We start from the raw sequence: 23,025 nt of genomic DNA, 5'->3' as shown, positions 1-23,025 counted from the left end.
AGTGGATGTTTATCCTTCACACCCTGTTTTTTTATTCCCATACACCACATGGAAGCTAAATTACAGAAAAATGCTTCCCCATGATGTTACGCAGCCCACAGGCATGTATCATATTCACACATCATTTAAAGGGTCTGATGGACAATATTTTGACTTGTTTCAGTTAAATATGATCGCATTGTGGGCACCCAACTGACAGATGTTTACATTGCAGTCAAAGGCCAAAGGTGCAATTTTGAAGAAGAAAAACGCTGACAGAAGGAAGTGTTGCTGCCATCTCATGGTTTTGTGTCAAAGTTGCAGTTCCTCATCTTAATTTACCCATATAACTGTGTTGCATATATTTCAGGCAGATGTTACACACAAAGTTGAAATTCTATGTTTTTATTTTGCTTGGCAATGGCACTGATTCCTGACTTATTTATTCCAATACTGCAAAACATTCAGAGAGATTACAGTATACATAACATTGAACTCAGCTTTAAACTTTGCCTGTTAAATGAAGTAATAACTGCCAGACTGCCAAGACCTGAGCTCAAAACCATCAGTCATCGTGGGCACGGCTGTATTGCCTCACCCCCTCTGAGCCTTGATGTGGACTGACTTTTTACTTCGGTAATCAGTTTTATTTAGCAGGGACACAACACATTAATAAAACACTGAAGTAAATGCACCAGAGTTAGCCAGAATACTATTTTTCATCTGTAGTCCCTGGACAGTTGTTACATATTCCTCCTAAAAAAACTAATAACCAATATAAAATTAATTAACTTAACAGAGTCATTTAAAATTAAGTCATACATTATGAAAGCATGCAATAAAATTTTGATAAAAGAGTACATGCAGTGGTCAGAATTTTGTATGTTTAACACTGGCTGAATATGCTTATGAATGTGCTTTTCAGAATCTAATCTTGCCCACACGATGCACACTGATGAAAAAACATCTGGTCATTTGGGTAATTGTGATCGAAGATAAGATTCTTCCTCATCTAAAAAATGTGTTCATATAATAATACAAATACATATGTTCATGGATTTGCCAATTACCTGCTCATATCATGACATTACAATAATATTGAGAACACCTGAATACCATGATTAAAAATATAGATATATACAGTATGAGTCATTTTATATTTGGTTGACATGGAGAAAAAACTCCACACGAACACCTAAAAAAACATTGCAAATGCCTCCCATGAGAAATTAGTATCCTTCCATTTCTTAACCGAGACCAGCCATTTCCACCCATGCCCCATCTTTATAAGGACTTCCATGCTTTGTAGGAGATGTTGTGACGTGTGATACAATTGGGACCACTTTGCCCTGCAGACCCAGACTGTTTATAACACACTATCAATTCATTTGACACCATCTGTGCCCCAGACCACTGCTGGTTATCTATATTGTTTCTATTTCCAGCATGCTGCAGGTGTTTCAACATTCAGTCAAGCAAGCATACAACAATCACACGAGGCTGTATAGAATTACATTTCTATGGTAGACTTGATTATGTTTTATTAAGGCTACATGTAGGGATTATATTAAAGTAGCGCAATTCTTTTCCCCCTTTTTTTCCACATTTTATTGTGTCAAGATAATAATACTGTGGAAAACAACCCCTTAATGATACAACTAAAGTGACTTGAGCATGAAATAGCTTCAGTAAATTGAAGTAGTAAAACAAGATCCCCTTGGCAAACCAATTCAATTCCTAAATGCTGCTCATGGGTTGGTTCACTCCAAGCACTCTCAAAAAAAGAAACACATTTTCTCACTTATGTCAGTAGTATATTTAGCCATAAGCAGTTTTGATTTTATTTGCCCATTGTTTTGAGATATGAGTATTAACCGCCACTCCAATACAATGGAGGCAATGGAAATTGTTTGTGAAGCACACCACATTAAAATATTATAAACTATATATTATATATTAATACTAATCAACTTCTATTTTCAGAAAAAACGCCCTGTTTTCAGTTGAACATTTCATTGGAAGTATATTTGCTGAACAAATAGTCTAGTCCTATTAAAATTGTTGACAGTTTTGTATTTTGACTTAAACCAGCCTTTCAACACTATAAATACTACAAATCCATCTATAGTTCCCATATTTACATTCAAGCCGTGTAGAGGTTTTAGTTTAAAGAATCATGAAAGCCACTCGTTATAGCCTGAAGGTTATGGTATCCGGAAGCTGCTTAATGTGGGTCATACCTGTTTAAATGCTGAAAGCAGACGACACCATCAGTAACGTTTCTTGTAGGCACGTCTTCAAGTTTAAATCAACTAATGTGGTCCACCAGCGTCCCCTATCGTTTATTATGGTTTCAGTTTTAAACCAATCAGAGTGACGTTTGCTGACATGGTCTCAAAGCACAGGAAAACCTCCCTGCCGTTGATTGGCCGGTTCCCTTCTTGCAGCGCACTACAGGGAACGACGGAGGAGGGAGGGGATATTTTAATGGCCGTCAGTAGCAGTACAGAATGCAAAAAGTCCGGATTATCCTCTGTATTTAGACTGTGCTAGCTACGGGCGCGGTTTGACCGCTTTTTTATAGTAACGAGCATTACTCTGGGGACATATTCGGGTTGGAGATGTGTTTCTAGTGTTGTTTCTACTGCGCTGAACAGACTTTACCCGCTTGATTTGTGCGCGAGTGGGAGATCAGGCCTAGCCGGCTGGCTTAAAAACAAGCGGACATTTAGCTAACTAGTCACAGGAGTTGGAAGGTAACAGTGTGTGTTGCTATTTTTTTGTACTAACAATAATATCTGTATTCAAATGTATATGTTAAACGACTTAATCGTATTTAAGACCCATTCGACACAACATATAACCCGTCAAGGGTGAAAATGTAAACAGGGGACTAACGTTAGCAGTGTTAAAGCTAACGGCTAACTTTATAGTAACTTTGCAAGCAGGAGCAGGCCTAGCTAGGGTTAACAGACGTATACAAGTTAACTGACCTGTCAGTGTGACGTTAGCTAATGTAATTAAGTCAAAGTTTCACTCAAGTTCAACCAAATCGCTCTAGTTTCGTATAGTATTGCTCATATACGATCGGTAATGATATTTGAAAGCTTTGCTGCTTCAGCTAGCGAGCTAGCCATGCTAACTTGGTGTGCTATCAACCAATAGTTGACACATGACTTATGAGCTAACTGCAAGTTAACTAACCCAACCTTGCCAGTGTGATCTTTGAACATCCTGGGTAATCTCTTTTACTTGTTGTGAAAGGTGGTAAGTTACAATGCTGCGTCATGAACTGTTTATATAACGTTATTTACCTGTCACACACATCAACGTAACGTTAGTTAAGCTGTGCATTGCCTGACGTTTGTAAAGTTTATTCGAAGCTGGGGGCTGTGTTAATATGTCCTCTGCCTCTGTTCACAGGGAATATGTAACATAAAGCAACCGACATGACATCCAGATTCGGTAAAACGTACAACCGCAAGGGAGGGGAGGCTAATTCTAAATTTGAAGAGGTCTTCTCCAATAAAAAGCCCACTTTGACCACCAAATGGGGGGAGACCACCTACAAGGCTCAGCTGGGGGCCAAAAGGCCCCAGTTAAAACCTGAAGTTTCAGAGCTTCCCAAGAGGCCCAGGCTTGAGGACAGTGACAGTGAAGAAGACCCGTTTGGGTTTGACAGTGATGAGGAATCTAAGAGTGTTACCTCTCACAGTGTGTCCCAGTCAAAAATCAATGAAGGAGACATGATAAAGACAACCGCAGTGCTGGGCGGTGAGACAGCCTTTGTTGTGACTTCTGCACAGAGCTCTACAAGTTCAATAACCAAGTTCACAAGTAAGTAATCAATACAACATATCTGTATGCCCTTAAGTATGCCCCTGACTGTCTTATGTTCAAACAATAAATTTATGATCTATGATTATGATGAGGCTACCTGTCATTTATTTAATTTATAGCATCTGCTAGCCATTTTTCTGCAATATCAGCTGTGTTGTGTGACCACCTGTGATTTTCTTCTCCATTCATAGGCAAGCAAACATCTGAAGTGAAGGTTGTTAAAAATAACCAGCCCTGGTTCAAAAGTACATCAGACAGCAACCAAAAACCTGCATGCACTGCCTCGTTGTCAAACACAGTCCCCTCTGATGATCAGAACTTCTCAGTGTCCCAGAGGCCCATCTCCTCTCCCAACATAGACACCTCCCTGTCCACTAATTCACCAGGTGGTAGCAGAGATGTCCAAACTGCTTATTTTTGTGATGTACTGCCATCAGAAGAGATGAAAAGTGCTGAGCTCGAGCCTCCCACAGAACCTCCACCGGCACCAGTCGACAACATTCCCCCGTCCCCATTTACCCTTCGGGCCTCAAACTGCAAGAAATACCAGCGGCCCAACAAGTCTGACAAAACGTCCTCTGAACTTGCTGAAGACAACAGTAACAAGCCCACTGAAACAGCTAGTGCCCAAGGTAAACCCAACAGTGTCCTTTCTGCTAGTGCAAGTAGTTCTGCTGCCAAAGCTAAAACAGCAGCCAAGCCCGCAGGCAGGGGCGGTGGGAGGGTACGGGACTACACCGTTCTGCACCCTTCCTGTCTGTCAGTATGCAACGTCACCATCCAGGACTCGATAGAGCGAAGCATTGATGAACTGGTTACCCCAGCTGCTCCTGCTGACCTTGGAGAAGCAGGCCAGATGAAGAAGAAGTCAGACGCTCCCCCACCCAAACCTACCAGGTAAGTCTTTTGTATTTCTATGTGTCTTAACAGCCTGTGTTGCTATCAAACATGTCTAAGCCAGAGAATTATAGATATGTGGTATGGTTAAAATAATATCCCAAGTTTTCTTACTGTTTGACAAAATTGATGTTAGTTAAACCAATAAATGTGTGAGTTAGTCAGAATTTTGCATGTGTGAAGTATTCATGTTTCTAGTACTATGCGTAGTAAAATGAACCAACCACAAATAATGAGCATGATTTTTGTGTCGCTTATCCACACACACACTTTACAACAATGTGGCTTTGAACACCCTGTCTTCACTGAATCCACCATGAGTACTGAAGAGTAAAAAATATATGCTCAAACGCTGAGGAGCAAAATGCACACTGTTTTAGAGGTATGGGACTTTTAATGTCGAAGTGTTAAAGGGAAAACTGTTAGGCTTATATTATCAGGTATGGTTTTGTTAAAGTAATTGCCATTACAAAATGGAGTCAAACTAAAAGTAGTATTCAAGTAGTATAATTGCGTGCAGTGGTGCAAGGCTTTTCTTTTTAAGGCATGTACTGTGCTTCAAGGTGTTAGAGTTTGAGATCTATACACACATTTCCTGCTTTTTGGCAAGTGGATTAATTATAGAAATGTTACTGGAAATGACTAGACTTACGGTGCTTTCACACCTGTAGTTCGGTTCATTTGGTCCGGACCTAGTGAAAAAACGATACACTGTTGCATTTGAGTTCTGGTCTGGGATTGTATGGGATTGTCATCCTGCATCATCAGGACCCATTTGGGGAAATCAAACTCCGGTGACTGACAGAAGTTTATGCAGCACTTTAATGCTTCTGATCTGTATCACAAAGAGCTCACAAAGTAATAATTTATTATAAGCATTTTATAGTATTAGTAATGTTGACTGCAGAACCTATTATGAATAATAATGTAAAAACAGGACGTATAGAATAATAATTTGGTGCTTATTAGCCTATAGTATACTGTGGTATCTCTGTCACAAATGTTTTGTTATAAACTGACAGGGTAAAGGGAGTACTACTTTCCCTCCTTTTTTAAAATGTACTGACAAGTATAGGTTACCAAATGATTTTCATAAACATAGCATGGCGGATACAGATCAATTACATCTATATTAGATGGATTTATTAGTGGTTTAGCTTTGGAAATAATGCTCAGATCACATCTGTTATCATAAAATCCTGTGGTTGGTTTGTTTGCTTTCACACCACAATTGAACTGCACCAGAATTCGTTTGAAAGCGTACCTAGACCACCTCTTCAAGGAGGTCTCGGTACACTTGTTGGGTGCGCACCAAATGTGGAACAAAGTGCGGTTGCACCATTCACACCTGCCCAAACAAACCACACCAAGGGGCAAAACAAACTCAGAATTGCAGAAGCTAGCTCAAAACCATACTCTATACATCTAGCTGGGTATTCTAATATCATGACCTGACTCAGTGGACTTATTATATATAGAATTATTTTCAATTTCACTCTCTTAAGTCCGCTATTTGGTGACAAGGCCATTAGTGTGCAGTGTTTCCCACAGAATGTGGCGGCGGGTCACGTGCAGTCAGTATTGACTACCAGCTATATACAGCATGCTAGCGTCAAACCCAGGTGTTTTCTAAAATTAACTTAGCTTTCCTTATCAGCTAAGCGCGTTACATGCTTGCTAATAACTTTTTTTTTAAGCTGAGTCTCCGACATTGACAGTGTGCATGAGGGAGAGAGAGACAGGGACGAGCGAGAGGATGTGCTGCGCGAACACGCTACGGCACTATGCAATCAAATACAATTTTTAAATAGGCCTAGTAAAAAATAAAAAAATAAAAAAAATAAATTGAAAATCAATCTGTGGCAGTCAGCGTTGAGATTGTGGTTGGCCCCCACAAATAAATGAACGTATGGGGAAACACTGGTGTGTGTGTGTGTGTGTGTGTGTAGTATCAGTGGTCCATATTATTGTTTCATGTTTTAGTGGTTTCTAAACTGTAATATTGTGTTGACTTCTCTGTTAACAGTAGTTTGACTTGACCACTCCTTACTTCTGAATTGTGTCTTTTATTTTTTCAGCATCAGTTGGTGCTTTTTTTTTTTTTTTTTTTTATTTATTTTTTTATTTTATTTATTTTTTGCTTTTCCTACTCCATTTTCCTCTTTCCCACACTCTCAGTAAAAAAAAAAATATATACCCACAACAATACAAACAAACAAACAAACCCTCTCACTGTATGCTCACAGGTTCAGACCCACCCAGACAAAGGCCAAGAAGACCAAGGCTGAGACCAAGCTAGAGTTTTTCGGCTTTGAGGACAAGGAGGACTCGGTGAGCGAGGAGGGTCCAGAAAGTGGCATGGCAGGCAAGAGTAGCTACAAGATCAAGTACTTCGGCTTCGACGACCTGAGCGAGAGTGACAGCGATGATGAGAGCTCTCGGGCCAAAGAGAAGAAGGCCAAGAAGGCGGCCGCAGCCTTAGCTTCTCTGAGCTCCAGTGTGGACAGCCCGCATACCAGTGACTCTCAGGACAGCCAGGCCAGTAGCAATACAGGTGAGCTGATCCTTAACTTCCAGAGACATGGTCATCTCAGTACTCTCGATTTAAGGAAATAGTTCATCTCTGTGCAATTGTGGTTATATGGTGATCGCAATTTGGATCTGGACTTAAGTTTACTCCAGAAGCTACTTTTTATTTTTTATCTACACCAACAAAGCCTCATTCACCCCCCACCCCTCCTTCTTTCTTAATCACACAGAAGGAAAAAAATGACTCAAACCAGGTTATGTGTAAAGTCATTTTTATTTTCTCATTGCTTGTAATACTTCTCCCCATATAATTTGAGTGTTCTTTTCAAGGGCTATTGTCTTTTCCATTTTCTTTTTTTCCAGTGTAGGAGGGTATGTGGATTTTTATTAAGTTTAATCCAGAATCGTCTAAAACATGCACTTTTTTTTTCAAAACTTGGGAGAGGTTGCATTGACTACTGTACAATGAATGCATTAAAGCTAAATCTTATCATTCACATATTGATCATTTTTTGGCATCAACAATCTGGTTTCTTCAACAGATGCTTTTGACTTCTCTGACGAAGCCAATCCTGGCGGCACTGAGGGGCAGAAGGGACGCTCAGGGAAGCCAAGTGACAAATCCAAGGACATTGGCGGCGGACTCAAAAAGATCTTCAGTGGACCCAAAAAGGTTTGTGTGTGTATTCTCATCTAACCTGTCTTCGTGACCTTCTTCCCGACCAGGGTTTACCTCGGGTCTGACACTGCTTGGCTTTGTTTAATTACATTTACATAACAGAGTACCCAGCGTATCTAAAAATAGACTGGGGAGAAGAGGAGAGCATCACAGAAAAATTGGGCAAGGAGGCGTGAAAGAAGCTAAACTGAAACCTACATTTATTAGATTGTCATTTATTGTGACGTAATTGTGCTGCAATTGCGCTCTTGAGGTTCGGAATGGAGGCGCCCGGAGATGAATTTATGACAGCAGTCTCGTGTGAATGGGTTAAATGTCCAGTGGCTTGCACCATACGTGGTCTTCAAGTATGATTTGTGGTATTGTCTGTAATGCCCGCATTTGCTCTGTTTATCTAGATCATCTTTTGCATTGGCTTTGGGTTATTTTTGCTCTGTCTTCCTAATTCTGTGTGTTTATTGTTTCTACATCATCGACAAAACTCTGTATATTGTCTCTGCAATATGTAATTGAGTCACACAATGTGTCATTTTCAGGAAATGTTTTGTGCTGCTTGGGGACTGTTGTGCTCCACACTGAGGCTGCTGTTGTCTCAGTCTATCACTGTGATTGCAGTATGTAATACATATGCGTTCAGTCATGCTAATTCACAACAGTAACTAATAAGCTACAAGGGTTTATGTAGATTAACATGAAAGTGTTTCTATGTAGTCTTTGTTCATGTAGGAAGTGCTTTGGGTTTCTGAAGATTTTTGCAGTGAATCCATCAGTAAATGAATTAATGAATGCACTTGAAACACTGCATGTGTTATGCTGTGTCTCTGTTTAGCTAACTAACCAATTTTTAAATTCTTACTGGGTTGCAGTCCCCTGCTAAAGCTGTGTACAACGCTCGCCACTGGAACCAACCTGAGCCTGAAGAGATCCCTGTGCCTACACTTTCTCGAACCCAAACTGCCCCGGTAAAATACTGCTATCTTAGACGTTGTTGTGTTTGGCTCTATTGTGTTTAGGGCTGGGCAATCTTCTCTATTTTCATATTGTCTAATCATGGCTACTTGAGATCACTGATTGGTGATCTGATTACCAGGGGGGCAGTGTTGCGTTGCAGCAGTCAGTGAAATGTCAGCATGGTAGAAAAAGGCTTATTAGCTTTAAGAGAAACCACCGGAAACATCTGTAAATGCACAGTACAGTGTTTCCCACAGAATTAGCGTGTAACTCTTTGCACCGTGCACGGGTGGGTGGGTGCAGTTGAATTTGAACAGCAGCTATGTACAATGTGCTAACCTTGACAACCCAGCTGTATTCTAACGTTAACATAGCTATACTTACTAGCTAGGCTCCTTACATGCTTCCTTATAACTTATTTGAAGGTGGGTCCACGACATTGACAGCTTATAGACAGACTAACTTCTTAGAGGTTACTTGGATGTATTATTTTTTCTATAAACACACGGCTCCGTTTGTGTATGTGTGAGAGAGGGAGCGAGCAAGCGCTGATATTGAAGCGTGTCGTTTCGCCACAAATAATCAGTGAGTGGGAAACACTGCAGTGTGGTGCAGATTCTAAAAACCTTTATGTCATCTTAGTTCTGATAGTGAGTTAGTTAAAATCACCTTAATATCAACGCATGAAAAATCAATCACAGATCATCCCTTCAATCGTCGATAGCCAATCCAATCACCAATCGTAACAAGCCTAATTGTGTTGGGTTTGTTTGTTTGTTTTTAAGAACAGTTAGGGGAACTATCGGGTGAAAATGATGAATTTGATGTTTAATGTTCTCATTTGAAATGGATGCATTAATTTTGCTTGCAAAGCAGGCAAACAATTACAGGGTATTATGTCAAGCAAATGCTAATAACTAATACTGTTTGTTTACAGAATTCCCCATTCCCTACTGTCCACAATCCAGGATATTGTTTATTGGTCTCTTAGTAGTCAGCCGTTTTGTTTAATTGCTCTAATTAGTCTCTTTCCGTTCACATGGAGTTATTTTCCCAAACAAGTAAACCTGGGTTTACTTACATATTCTGTGTTGAATTCTCACCATGGAAATAATTGTTTGTTCAGAGACAAACTAATCAGAGTCTGGCAACTGGGATTTAAAAGTTGTGTTTTAACTTTGCACCACCTAATATGACATCTGTTAACAACACTTATTAAGGACTTGTGTGCTTAACAGACTATTCAGCTGTGGTAAATCTTGCGGACATGTCATTAAACAGATTTTGTTGCATTGGTATGAGCCCCATTTCTCCGCCTCTTTTCTTCCTCAGGCCATTTTATCGAGCAGCAGCAAGGACAGCAACTCCCATAAAGATGATGGCTTGTTCAAAGCCCCTCCACCTCCGCCCAAAGTCATTAAGACAGAGACCCTCCCCACACGACTTAACCAAGATATTGTCACAGCACTTAAATGCAGGAAGGAGCACAAGGAGGTGAGTCCGGAGCACACTGAGATGTTTTTAGACATTTCCTGAGGTGCAGGGGGGGGCAGTTTGTACTACATTTGTTTGCATGCTGCTATGAATTAATCTCTTTTTCATACCCAGCCAAGCTGCCTATACCAATTTTTATGCATGTTATAAAGTAAAGGGATAGCATTCATTTATTGCATTTCAAGCTTGCTATTGTTTATTTGAACCCCAGTGTGGGTTTGAGGTAACAGTGAGGACTGTTGCTGTTAATTTAAACTCCCCTGCAGCTTGTGTCATTTACAGATGGGCCTTCTGGCCCCAGATCAGCCGGTTATCCACAGATCCCCTGAGGTTGAATGGCTTCCGCTAAGCTATCCCTACACACTGGTGTTCTCTTAAACTCAGGTCCTCCCTCCTGTGTCATGCCGAGTGCACACACAGCATGACTGTTGATGCTGGTAAACATACAGTGTCGACTGCTGATCGGGCCCTAACTCCACATGCTGAGCTTTTATTGATGAGGGGCATTAGCACAGTCAGCTATTGCTGGTAATGGAACCAATAGAGAGGAATTTAACAACGAGAGTAGCTCGCTCACTGTGTTTGTGGGAGTTGATTGTGTGTCCGGACAGATGCGGTGTTTCCAATTAGCTGTAATTAACCCCATTCCCCTTCCAACAGCTGTACACGGTGGTGCAGCATGTGAAGCATTTCAATGACGTGGTGGAGTTTGGAGAGAATCAAGAGTTCACTGATGATTTTGAGTACCTGGAGACAGGACTGAAGAGCAGTCAGCCACTCAACACAAGATGCCTTAGGTAAGTGGAATAAAACACTTTGTGCTGCCTGTTTTTGTGGCGTTCTACAGAAGAGCCCTTAGATGCTCTAAGTCTACTCTGAAATGTTGATGGTACTGGTGTTTATTAGTTCAAGTACCTCACTAAATTGATTGAATGAATGGTACAAGCACCTGTCACCAACCATTTGTTCATGTCTTCTAGTATTGGCCTATTTATAAAGCAATTAGAGGAACAGCTGCTTTAGTTGATCCAGGCTTTGAAATGTGTGCAACAATCCTTAATTAAACAAAACAATGACAATTATTATTCTAACAGAGCAGCAGGAGGTAGAGACAACAATTGAATATATTTAGAGTCCATAGACAATAAGCAGTTTTTTTTACTCCAAAATATCTTGTTGAGATAGAATATACTAACTGATTGCATTGCACGTCTGGATGAAGAATCATTCACTTCTGTTCTTGTGGTTTTCTTGGGTTTTTGCCTTTACAGAGAGACAGTAAATATACCCATATTTTGTCTTTGTCTCTGGCTCCGTCTTTTTCTCTTTGTCTTGTAGTTCCACCGCGTGTTGGGGTAATATGCCGAGATAGAGCACGTTTTCTGTGGTCTGATAAAGCAGATATCTGTTCTGTTGTGAAAATGGAATCCACTCCGGAGAGACAACCTTGATTTCAGAAAAAGCTGCAGGGAGTCCAGCCTCCTTCTTTTTTTAAAAGATTTTTATTTTTTTTAAGAGATTTTTCTGTCTTTACACATGCGGCTTTCCTATTCATCTTAGTTTTTAGCACAGAACTGGTAAATATTTGACCCAGCATTTCTGTAATTAGAAATCTTCAGTTGTCCAGAAAAGTTGTCTGTGTGTTTCTCTGCTTGCTTTCACTCAAAAGTAATTTTGTCATTTAACCTGCCTTCATGACCTTTCTCCAGACCAGGGTTTACCTCGGGTCTGACACTGCTCGGCTAGTAACGGGCATTTCTTTTAATGGTATTGACGTTTAATGACTTTTACTTGACAGAGTACCATGCGTATCTAAAAGTAGACTTGAGATAATGGGAGAGGAGCGCATCACAGAAAAATTGAGCAATGAGGCGTGAAAAAATCTAAACTGAAACCTACATTTATGAGGTCATCATTTAATGCAGTGTGATTTTGTGATTCAGTGTAAACAGTATTGTGTGCTAGAACTACAGTTGCAGACCTGAGGCTCTGATGGTGCCCAGAAATGAACCTGTGAGAGCAATCTCACTGATTGGGTTAAATGTTCTGTAGCATACACCTTACTTGGTCTTCAGGTATGAAGGGGGTTTGAATATTAATCCTTCTCTCCCTCTCTTTTTCTTCCTCTCTCATTGCTCCAGTATAATCAGCCTGGCCACTCGGTGTGCCATGCCCAGTTTCAGGATGCACCTGCGGGCCAGAGGGAAAGTGGCGCAGGTCTTCAAAATGCTCAGTGATGCTCCACAACACCCAGTCAGTAAAACCCCTCTTTCCTGTTACCTGCTTCTTCTTCAATTTCACCTTTTTTGTCTACCTCACAAAAATTTAAAGGAAAATATGGACACGATGACATTTGCCACTTTTAAGCAATTACTGCTACTGCTGTTGTTGTTGTTGTTGTTTACTTCTGAGATAGAAATGTATTTTCATAAGGTTCTGTTCCAAAGTTTTGAATCAGGGTGTGTTATGGTGCTTATTCCTAGCTGGTGTGCTTAGCTAGTGAATAACTCAAAAGTGCACGGAGAACCCACACTGACTCTAATAAGGGAATCCCTTGATTGGACAAGAAACGGCCATACTTATCTAATTCCATAATTACAGCTAGTTATTTCAGAAGCTAATGCCCGATAGTGTTGTTAATCTTTTTCTATTTTTTTTATGTAGTGTGTTCTATAAGTTTTACAATTTTATAAATGCAGAAGTTGTTGCTTCAAATATACACTTAAATGTATTGTTCACATTATATACGATGGCCTTATATTGGGGGTTTTAGATTGGAGTAGCCAGCAATGACAGGGTAACCTGCATGCTACAGAGCAGCTTTATAAAAGCTGGAATTGAATCTGAAGAGGCTAATGTTTGTTTTAATATCTTGATTGATTTGTAATTGCTAATGAAGAATTTTTTAATTTCAACAAGCCTGCAGTCATTTTAAAAGTCATCATTTCTTTTAATAATTGCCTTCAGGTCAAAGCCTTGAGGTGTTGAGTGCAGACTTCTAACCGTTGACCACCTTGTCTCACCTCTGCTTGTTCTGCACCACTTAAAAAAGCCGTTCTGTCTTGTTCTGTCAGAACCTTGGTCTGTGCACGGCCTCCCTGATGTACATTCTGAGTCGGGATCGTCTTAACATGGATCTGGACCGGGCCTGCCTCGAGCTCATGATCAAGCTGCTGGAGCTGGACCAGGACTACTCGGCCCACCAGGATCAGCTCACCGCAAAGGAGGTGGAAAAGGTTAAGGAGAAGATCAGGAAGCTGTGTGAGACCGTGCACAACAAGCACCTCGACTTGGAGAACATCACGGTGGGTTGTCTTTAAATAATGAAATGAACATTACAAAGCTTCACCTCTAGATGTACCTTTGTTCAAACATGACCACCGTCTCCAATTGTTTCTTTAACAAGGAAAACTTCATAAAAACTTAAGGAGCTTCATTGGAAATGTTAGTACAAAGCTAATCTGTCAATTTAGTTTTAGTGCACCTAACTTGTTCCTAAGCTGTGTTAAAGAATTTACTAAGCACATGTTTGTGGATTTATTGTCATCTTTTTAATACGCATGTTAACGCGTTATTATTGCGTTAAGGCATTAATTAATGCCGACAATTATTTAATCGCACGTTAACGCAGTTTTGTAAAATTATTATTTAGAAAGTCCGTTGCTCACTGGCTCTGAATACACATACAGTCACCGAAACAAACATCTGCATTACAATGCTGTTCAATGCTGCATTTCAAGTTTTTAACAGAGTGAAGCAACCACATGCACATAAGACGAACGCTACACACCTTATTTGTTTAAAGTGTTTGCAAACCACATGTTATTGCACTTTTTTTTTTTTTAAGTTGCGCTATACACTACTTTAGAATTCATTATTCAATTTTGCGCGCAACAATGCCATTAATCGCAAGAAAATCATTTTGATTAATCGCATTTTAAAAATTTAATCGTTGCCCAGCACTACTTTTTAAGAATGGTTGCATGTAGACACACTTATTCATCAGTCACAATGATATTTAATAATAATCAAATGTGCTCATGTCCTTATTTCACTGTCAGATTTTAGGTTTCCCAGTGGGGGAAAAGGTGTCATGGGAAATTAAAAAGCGTATGCAAATCTTTTTAAGGATTCTGTAAGGATACCACATTTTACATGTTTTGTTTTTTTCTGTGGTAGACGGGCCATCTTGCTATGGAGACGTTGCTCTCTCTAACCTCCAAGAGAGCCGGTGATTGGTTCAAAGAAGAACTGAGGCTGCTGGGAGGTTTGGACCATATTGTAGACAAAGGTAGGCGTGTGGGATTCATAAGTCAGTCTGCTTCCCAAAGTCAAGTGGCGCAGCAGTTGACTTTTATGTGGCTGTCAGGATATGTAATGATCACGATCCTTGTGTGTGTTGTGTTGCCACAGTTAAAGAGTGTGTGGAGAACCTCAGCCAAGAGGACGACAAGGAGAACCTCGTTGCGTCTTTATGGGGGGCTGAGAGGTGTCTGAGAGTGCTTGAAAGTGTAAGTACTGCCCAGTCAAATTGGGTTCTCTCTCTTACCAAAGGCATACAAGAGTGACACTCAACAACAAGAGTTGTCCAGTACTTGGAGCTGTGAATTGGATGAACCCTGATGAAAGACTTTGTTTAAGACACAGAATGTCTTTCTCACTATCACCTAAAATGTCAGTGATCAAAAGTTTGAACCAAACATGTCTCTCCCCTCATTTTCTGTGACTTGACTCCTTTCAGAGTACTTTCCCCTCTATTGATTTTAGTTCTCTTTCATCCTCTGCTAACAGGTGACAGTTCAGAACCCAGAAAACCAGGGTTACTTGATTGCCTACAAAGACTCGCAACTCATTGTCTCCTCTGCCAGGTGAGCACCACAAACCGCTCGGGGCTATTATTGACTGGACACGGGCACATACTGAGGCACTGACTATTATAGCAGCAGTTCACTCACTTTACTTTTTGTAACACTATAGTACCCATCATATTAAAGAGTGTCCTCAGGGGTATTATGGGTCTTGTCTGTTGATGAAAACATCTGCACCTTATTTAAGCGAGGGAGTAATTAGTAAAGCATAAAGCTAGGGTAGGCAATTTATTTCAGAAGCATGTGTGGGACTTGTAATCTAATTAAGCTTGGATTGATATCTCTCTATGGCGGAGGCACAGTAGCAGTCTGTGTCATGTCATATAAGGTTATTTTGTGTTTTTTAATCTGCTCCTCATCTCCGTTTACGTCATCTCTTTCTCCTCCTTGTGCTTGTTTTCTTGAAAATGTGTCTCATTCCTGCCATTTCGCTTTGCTCTTGACTTTGGATGTGTTTTTCTTCTTTTCACCAGAGCTCTCCGGTACTGTGAGGATATGATCCAGCGGTACAGCAGGGCGTTAAACAACAGCTCCCTGTCATTGTCGGGTGCAGCGCTGCCCCACTGCAGCTTTAGTAACGTGGGCAAGGCGGTGGAGGACTGCATGAGGGCTGTCATAGGGGTGCTGCTCAACCTTACCCATGACAATGGTATTCTCAATCACAACTTTTATTATTTTTTTGCATTTCCTATTTATTTATTTTTTGACTTCGTTCTGGTTTTATTGCTTTTATCTGGCACTTGTGGATATCAGGGGCTTAGCAAAGGGTCAGTATCATGGATAATTCTGATGTACTTTACATTCAAAGCTTCTATTGAGGTTTTTGAATGAAGCTTTGAATGTCTGGCTTGATATTTTAAGACGCCATGGCGCTTTAAATGATAAAAATCAAAAAAAAAAATTAACCGAATAAATATGCAAAAAAAAAAGCTGTGCTGGAAATCGAATGTCATTGTTACAAATGAATCTTTTAACTTTTTGGTACAGCCCTAAAAGCACATTGTTCATTGCATTAAACATCAGTTTGATTATTTCCATATGTGATATTGGACTTTTTAGGACCGTGTGATCTATAGTATCAGTACTGGAACATATTCATATTAATCTGGTCATTCAGGCTCAGTTGGTATACCTATAGATTTCACATTGAGATTAGGGTTGTTCCGATTGGATGGCTTATCGACGACTGAAGGGATGATCAGCTATTGGTTTTTCATGCGCCAATATTAAGGCGACTTCCTCTAACTCACTATCAGAACTAAGATGACATAAAAACAGTCTCTAGAATCTGCACCACACTGCAGTGTTTCCCATTCATTGATTTTTGTGGGGACACAACATGCCACAATATCAACGCTGAGCACCACATACTACTGCGCTCTCTCTCAAACACATTGAAACTGAGTCGTGTGTTTATAGAAAAACTAATGCATTGAAGTTAACTCTGAGAAGTTAGTCTATCTATTTTCTTAAGACGGAACGGAGCAGTGTCGGATACGGATATGTTAACGTTAGAATATAGCTGTATTGTTGAGGTTGACACGCTGTACATAGCTGCCATCGATTGCACCTTCCTTCTCCCCACAGTAATTATGTGGGAAATGCTGCACTGTGCATTTACAGATGTTTCTCTTAAAGCTAACAAGCCTGTTTCTTCCATGCTGGCATTTCACTGACTTGCTGCAACGTAACACCGACGCCTGGCGATCAGATCGCCAATCGGTGATCTAAAGTAGCCATGATTAGACGATATGAAAATAGAATCCATCACCCAACCTTAATTGAGATGTAATTTTCAGGTGCTTAGCAGGGAATTGCGTTAACTAGTATGAGCGTTAATGATGTTGTTAATATCTGCAGAGTGGGGAAGCACCAAGACCGGTGAGCAGGAGCAGCTAACAGTAACTGCTCTGAATTGCGTACTTCGAGTTCCGCGCTACATCCCCCAGGAGCAGCGCTTTGACGTGCGAGTACTGGTAAGGCGCTGTTGAATAAAACAACACGTGTTAAAAATATTATATTTACCAACTTGTGTTTTGCTCTGTCTGTGCCCATTCATACATTATTTGTATATTGTGTTGTGTATAACAGGGTCTGGGTCTGCTAATTAACCTTGTGGAGTACAGCTCCAGAAACCGCCACTGTCTGGTGGACATGGACTACAGTGTTGATGACACCTGTCTGGAAGAGAGCCTGATGCAGCCTGCTGACCCAACACAGTCTGACACAGCGGCGGCACCGCCAAGCACAGCTGAGACTCAGGGAGACGGGGCTGACAAGCCCAAGCCATCCGGTGCTTTGGCTGCCCTGGTGAAAGTAGGAATTGTGCCAGGACTCATTAATAAATATTTTTGCTGTCATTGTGGGGGTTTTTTGTCTTTGCTAAAGGGGAGTTGTATGTATTTATGTATGTATGTATGTATTCTTTTGAAGTAAGGCTGTGAGCAGAAACACTGATGAGCTGTCGTAAAGAGAAATATATATTTTTACTATTCAAAGAACACTTAAACCAGTGTTTCATCTGTTTTCTTGGGAGGATCATTTAACATCACACTGATACACTAATGCATACAGATGATGCTATATTACTCTATTACTCCATCAATTCCCCTCTGTGCTACATACTTAACCACACAGACATAAGCTGTACCCTTCAGTGCATTTTTAGTCAGTGCAGAAGTCTGAAGATCCACACATTTGACAGTGTGAACACTGTAATAAACAAGTGTTAAGTTCATGCACACCTTTTTTGTGGATTTTAACATTTTGTTTTATTACTGATATTGAACCACTCTTTTGCCTAACTAACTCATTAACACAAGGTCTTTTGAAAGCCTAATTGGAACCTTTGAGAATAAATTAGTAATAAACTGCAAAAATTGCCTTTCACTTTCAAGACTTAAAGACTTATTTCAGCATTTTTGGCATACCCAGTTGTATTCTGACCTCGCCATGAAGAAATACCTTGGTTATCACGCTTAACTGGTATTCCTTAATTCCCTTTGAATTATTAAAAACCCTCTGTGCTCGTGTTCACAGCTGTTTGTTTCTCTCTAAACCCCTAGCTCTTCCTGGAGAGGGAGCGCGCGGCCATCCTGGCTGAGGCTAAGACTGACGACCTCATCAGTGAGGCGCCCAAGCCAGCGCTGGACCAAAGTGGAGAGTGGCAGGAGACGTCGGGAGAGATCCAGTGGGTGGCAGCCGAGACCAATGACAGCCAGACTGAGAATAAAGAGAGTGAGAAGAAAGAGGAGGAGGATGAGGAGTTGGACCTAAATAAAGGTAGACGTTTGTGTGTGTGTTTGAAGTTGTTTTTGTGTGCATGTAAGAGGGGCGGTTTTCAGCTTTGGCTAAAATCTTAATCTAGATATAAATGTGGTTTATGTTATAGTAATTATTACTGCATGACAACATCTTCAATACCCTTTTTTGCTTTTCAACTTATTGAAGTTGGAACAAGAAAAACGTGGACAAATGGAGGCAGCAGGGTGGGTTTCTTTATGTTTTGGCTCCACAAAAGTGCTTTATACCACTGGATTACAAAGCCTTTAAACAGAAAATATCCACTAGAGCTGAAGCAATTAATCCATTAGTGATGGACAGAAAATAAATCTGCAACTATTTTGCTAGTGAATTGTCATTTTCACCCAAAATGTACCCAACATTACCTAGTTCCAGTGTTTCAACTGACATTCTTTTACCGTTGTCTGATATTTTAAGGTCCAGATGAGAATTTAGAAAGTAATGCAAATGAACCTTAAATAATTGTTATTTGCAGCCCTAATACCCACATGATTTCTCTAGTCTTTAGCAGAATACTGCAACTGACTTCTATGTTTTGTAGGAAATTGACATTGCGACCACTGAGCATGCACCATTTGTGTGTCTGATTCAGCTTATTGTCTGCAACTTAAATGTTTGTCCTGTCGCCCAAGCTTAGTATCAGTCAAAAGAGGATGAATTCACAATATAAAACAGCTTCTGTACTGCGTAACTACGTCATTCAGATGGTTGAATCGCAAGTTCACAAATGCAAACTTCTGTTCTTTACTTTTTTTTTGCTGTTCCCTTTGAATGTAGCCACCAATAGGCACAGTAAAACAATTAGGACTTATTAGCTTATCATCATTAGCGACTTTCACTAAATGTTTTAGCTACAGTGCAGTCTGTTGGGTAACTGAGCATCAAATTACAGCTTCATACAAAGTCCTTCTCACAGGCATGTTTCCAGCCAACATTTGTTTCTATTCAGCGGTTCCTACAATAAGAGTTTGAAACCCTCTCCTACAAACGACGCAGTGTATGTATTTTGAATCTTTTCCTTTCTCCCTTGTGTTTGCTGCAGCTCTGCAGCATGCAGGCAAGCATATGGAGGACAGTATTGTTGCCTCCTACACTGCTCTGCTGCTGGGCTGCCTCTGCCAGGGCAGCCAGGTGAGAATATCAGACACACATGCACAATATGACTGGAGATTCTTTTTCCTACTCAAAGATATTCCTGTCGTTGCTCACCCACCTTTCTGTCCCCCTCAGATAAATGTGACTACTGTGAGAGAGCATCTACCTAAAGGGGATTTCTCCATCATGACAGAAATGCTGAAGAAGTTCTTGAGTTTCATGAACCTCACTGTGAGTATGACTGTCAGGATAGACCTTCTGTCACCGGCATTGCATAATGATACTGTCACCACTATGAGAAAAGAAATGACACACACATATTAGAATTAAACTGTAGGGTTATGCTATAGTTTTCTAAACACCTAAAAATGTTGACGTGATGCTTCCCTCTTGGCAAATTGCATTGAAGATAGAAAAAGCCCTTTAATTGGACCTATTGAGCAAAAGCACATTGTGTGCAGTGTTGTGGCCTGGATAAAATAAGCATTTTTGCTGACCAGTGATTCTGTAAAACAGCAGATTTCCCTTTAGTTTCAAATATAATTGCAGTTTTTGCACTCGTTTTCTGCATCTTCATTCAGCTCCTTTCTGAGAAAATGAAATTTGGTTTCAAATGGAAGCTTTTATTTCTGTTTGTTTCATTAATGCAGAGAGGAATGCATCATGTGTGAAATGGCTGAAAAGACCAACATATGAAAAGGCTCTCTGATTGTTGCTCATTTAAAATATCTCTCAGTAGCTTCTTAGCTGGTCTAAATTCACTTGCACAGCCTCCAGTAGCATTTAGCCTTTATAAAATACTGTGGCAGTAATGTGTCATTATAATACAAAATGCAATCAATACATTTTTATTAATTCAATATGATTCTTCAAGCAGTATAATTCAAGTAGTGATATGAATGGTAATTTAAAAATAACTCAGGCATTAATATTAAACTGAACAGTTTCACAGTCACAGATGTGCATTTTGCGGCAGCTTTAACTGTGACTCATCCCGTCAGAACTGAGTACCGGAACCATCTGTTTCATAAATATCGCCTTTTCAAATTAACAGACGCTCAAACGTCCTCAAGAATCCTCACTGTCTGTTCCTCAAGACCTCACAAGTACAGTAGTATGTGTTAGCACCTTCACACTCATGTTTTTGTTTTTATTATTCTGTCTCCACACACAGTGTGCAATGGGCACCACAGGACAGAAGTCCATCTCGCGGGTCATCGACTACCTGGAGCACTGTTAACAGACGGCCAGACAGCGAACTCACACTCTGCTCATTAAAGGGAACCCAGGCTATTCTGGGCCGCCCCACCACCACCACCTGACAGGAGCCACAAGTGGTGATTGGAGACTAGGCAGCATTCCCTTGACTTCACCAGATCACCCAATGCTGTGATCTCTCTGAATTTTCTCCAATAAAGGCATACACTGATGTAAAGTTACACTCCCTCTCTGGAGCACAGCCTGAACCAAAGCCCTGCTTAGCTGACAGACGAGCATATTCCTTCAGTTCCACTCAACTAATGCCTCATTCAGAGTCAGATCGAGAATCATCCTCCGGTAACGGGGAATCAGGCAGAGGCTAGGCTAAAGTTTCAAAAAAAAAATCTGGAATGTCAAAGCACAGACCTCTTCTTCTTGAAACGTCCCATAAGGTCTGGCGGCAACAGGCCGGTGGAGTCTCCTGTCTGGTCTCAAGCCCTGGCCGCTTAGCTGGAGCGTGAACCACAAATTTTATCAAGTGGTCATTAACATTTTAACCTCTACTCAGCCCCATCAAAGCCAAGGGTGAAATCATTGATTAGCATGAGAAACAGTACTTTTCATGGATGTTAGGATGACATCTGTGTGTAAACTTGTGTGGAATGCATACACCCTTTTACATGTACATGTTTGCAGTTGGCTTGACTGGGTGGGTGTGTGTTGGGGGGGAGAGTATTTTTAAGCTTTTATTTTTATGTTCTCATCGTACCCGTTCATTTTATAAACTGCGTGTAGGCATCCTCTCACATGTTTTTAGATGTTTGGTGTTTATTTTTCCGTGAGGGCATTTTTCTTCACCCAAATAATGAATCACTCTTAAAGAAATCAGGACTGCGTGATGACTTTGACAGGATGTCTCTTATTTGACTGATAATGGCATTTGGAAATTAGATGCCATTATGAATTTTGGGTTTTCCTCTTACTCATTATCAATTTGATCACATTTTAGTTTGTTTAGATTATTTAAAGTTGAATTAATTAATAAGTGTGTAATTACAGTATGCATTTAAACTCACATGTATAAGATGTGATGAAATGCTAAAAAAAAAAAAGATGGTTGTGCTTCCTTTTTAATTTGCAATGAACTGCATTTTTTTTTTAAAATGTATTTAATTTAATGCTTTCTCCTTTGTTTGTAAATGCCAAGCCTTTACCTAGTGAGATTCCATTGTGTCTAAAGTTGTTTCATTAAAAAAATATCCCATGTTACACAGCTCAGTGGCTGGACATTTAGCACATGTACATGACTTATTTGATGGCAAATTTCATCACAACTTGCTGCATTTAATAAAATAGAAGTCATTTTTATGCTCATGTTAATTGGCGATAGGGATTCCCTGACATCTGCATGTTTCTGTATGTCCAGCCACATGTAGCTTCATGTTTTTACTCATTGTATCATGCTGTCTCTGCATTGGACAACATGCATTAATCTCCCACTTATTTATTCTTTTGTGGAGTCATTCTACCTGTAATGGTGCACATGAACCTTTCTAAACTCCTCCGCCTTGTACTGCTCACATGTATGATCACTGATTTGAATAACAGCCATACCTGTACACGCAGATTAGTTTGATCTGGTTTGTAGGGCTGCAGTGAACATGACTGCAACTGTGTTTACTGTTAATTACTTTGCAAAATTCTGGTCTGAATGGAATTTTAGAATGTAAATACTCCTGTACATAGCGGTCAATGGACATTTAAAAATGCTTAGACTACTTTTTTTCCCCTGAAGCTGATATTTTTATTTTATACAATATTTCTGAGTTGTTATTTGGAAAAACAAAATTCGCAGGAAGAGGATAAAAACATTGTTTGTACCCGTTTCAAGGACATTGTCTTTGGTTACATGTAAATAGTTGTATCTCAAAAAGAAAAAAGTTGCTACTTTCAGTACACTCCCCATGTGTTTTCTTCCTTGAATTGTTTGAACAACAGGAGTGCTTTTGTTCATTTCCAGAGTTGTAAATTGAACTTCTTTTTTTTTTTAGGCATTCAGAGCTACGGGAGGTAAACACTTTACCGAACACAAGTGATGTTTAGTTTCCTTTTGGTATTCGTGTGTGTAGTAGCCGCTGAATGCTCAACTTTGTATTCTAGCTTGTCTCTTTGCCCGTTACTGTGTGTGTG

The 23,025-nt window shown here is 40.2% G+C and overlaps 1 protein-coding gene across 1 annotated transcript; it reads left to right on the top strand.

Annotated features, from left to right (window-relative positions):
• Positions 1-2,426: 2,426 nt before the first annotated feature.
• On the top strand, positions 2,427-22,793 carry wapla (WAPL cohesin release factor a). Its single transcript, XM_046070653.1, has 20 exons — positions 2,427-2,735; positions 3,403-3,816; positions 4,011-4,716; positions 6,963-7,270; positions 7,788-7,918; positions 8,791-8,886; positions 10,208-10,369; positions 11,030-11,166; positions 12,511-12,622; positions 13,444-13,674; positions 14,549-14,660; positions 14,783-14,880; positions 15,161-15,237; positions 15,711-15,886; positions 17,098-17,213; positions 17,329-17,553; positions 18,303-18,519; positions 19,583-19,671; positions 19,771-19,866; positions 20,810-22,793. Exons 2-20 carry the CDS (start codon positions 3,429-3,431, stop codon positions 20,873-20,875), a joined length of 3,543 nt encoding a protein of 1,180 aa, XP_045926609.1. The 5' UTR covers positions 2,427-2,735; positions 3,403-3,428; the 3' UTR covers positions 20,876-22,793.
• The last annotated feature ends 232 nt before the right edge of the window (positions 22,794-23,025 follow it).

Source organism: Micropterus dolomieu, linkage group LG15 (genome assembly GCF_021292245.1).
Source record: "Micropterus dolomieu isolate WLL.071019.BEF.003 ecotype Adirondacks linkage group LG15, ASM2129224v1, whole genome shotgun sequence".
NCBI classification, from domain to species: domain Eukaryota; kingdom Metazoa; phylum Chordata; class Actinopteri; order Centrarchiformes; family Centrarchidae; genus Micropterus; species Micropterus dolomieu.
This window is presented reverse-complemented; position numbering and strand designations above follow the sequence as displayed.

What these genes read in the sequence shown, in the direction of transcription:
- wapla (XM_046070653.1), top strand. Translation starts at nt 3,429, where the DNA reads ATGACATCCAGATTCGGTAAAACGTACAACCGCAAGGGAGGGGAGGCT. An exon ending in GTCTGAGAGTGCTTGAAAGT is followed by an intron (nt 14,881 to 15,160) that starts GTAAGTACTGCC and finishes CTCTGCTAACAG; the next exon opens with GTGACAGTTCAGAACCCAGA. An exon ending in TGAGTTTCATGAACCTCACT is followed by an intron (nt 19,867 to 20,809) that starts GTGAGTATGACT and finishes CTCCACACACAG; the next exon opens with TGTGCAATGGGCACCACAGG.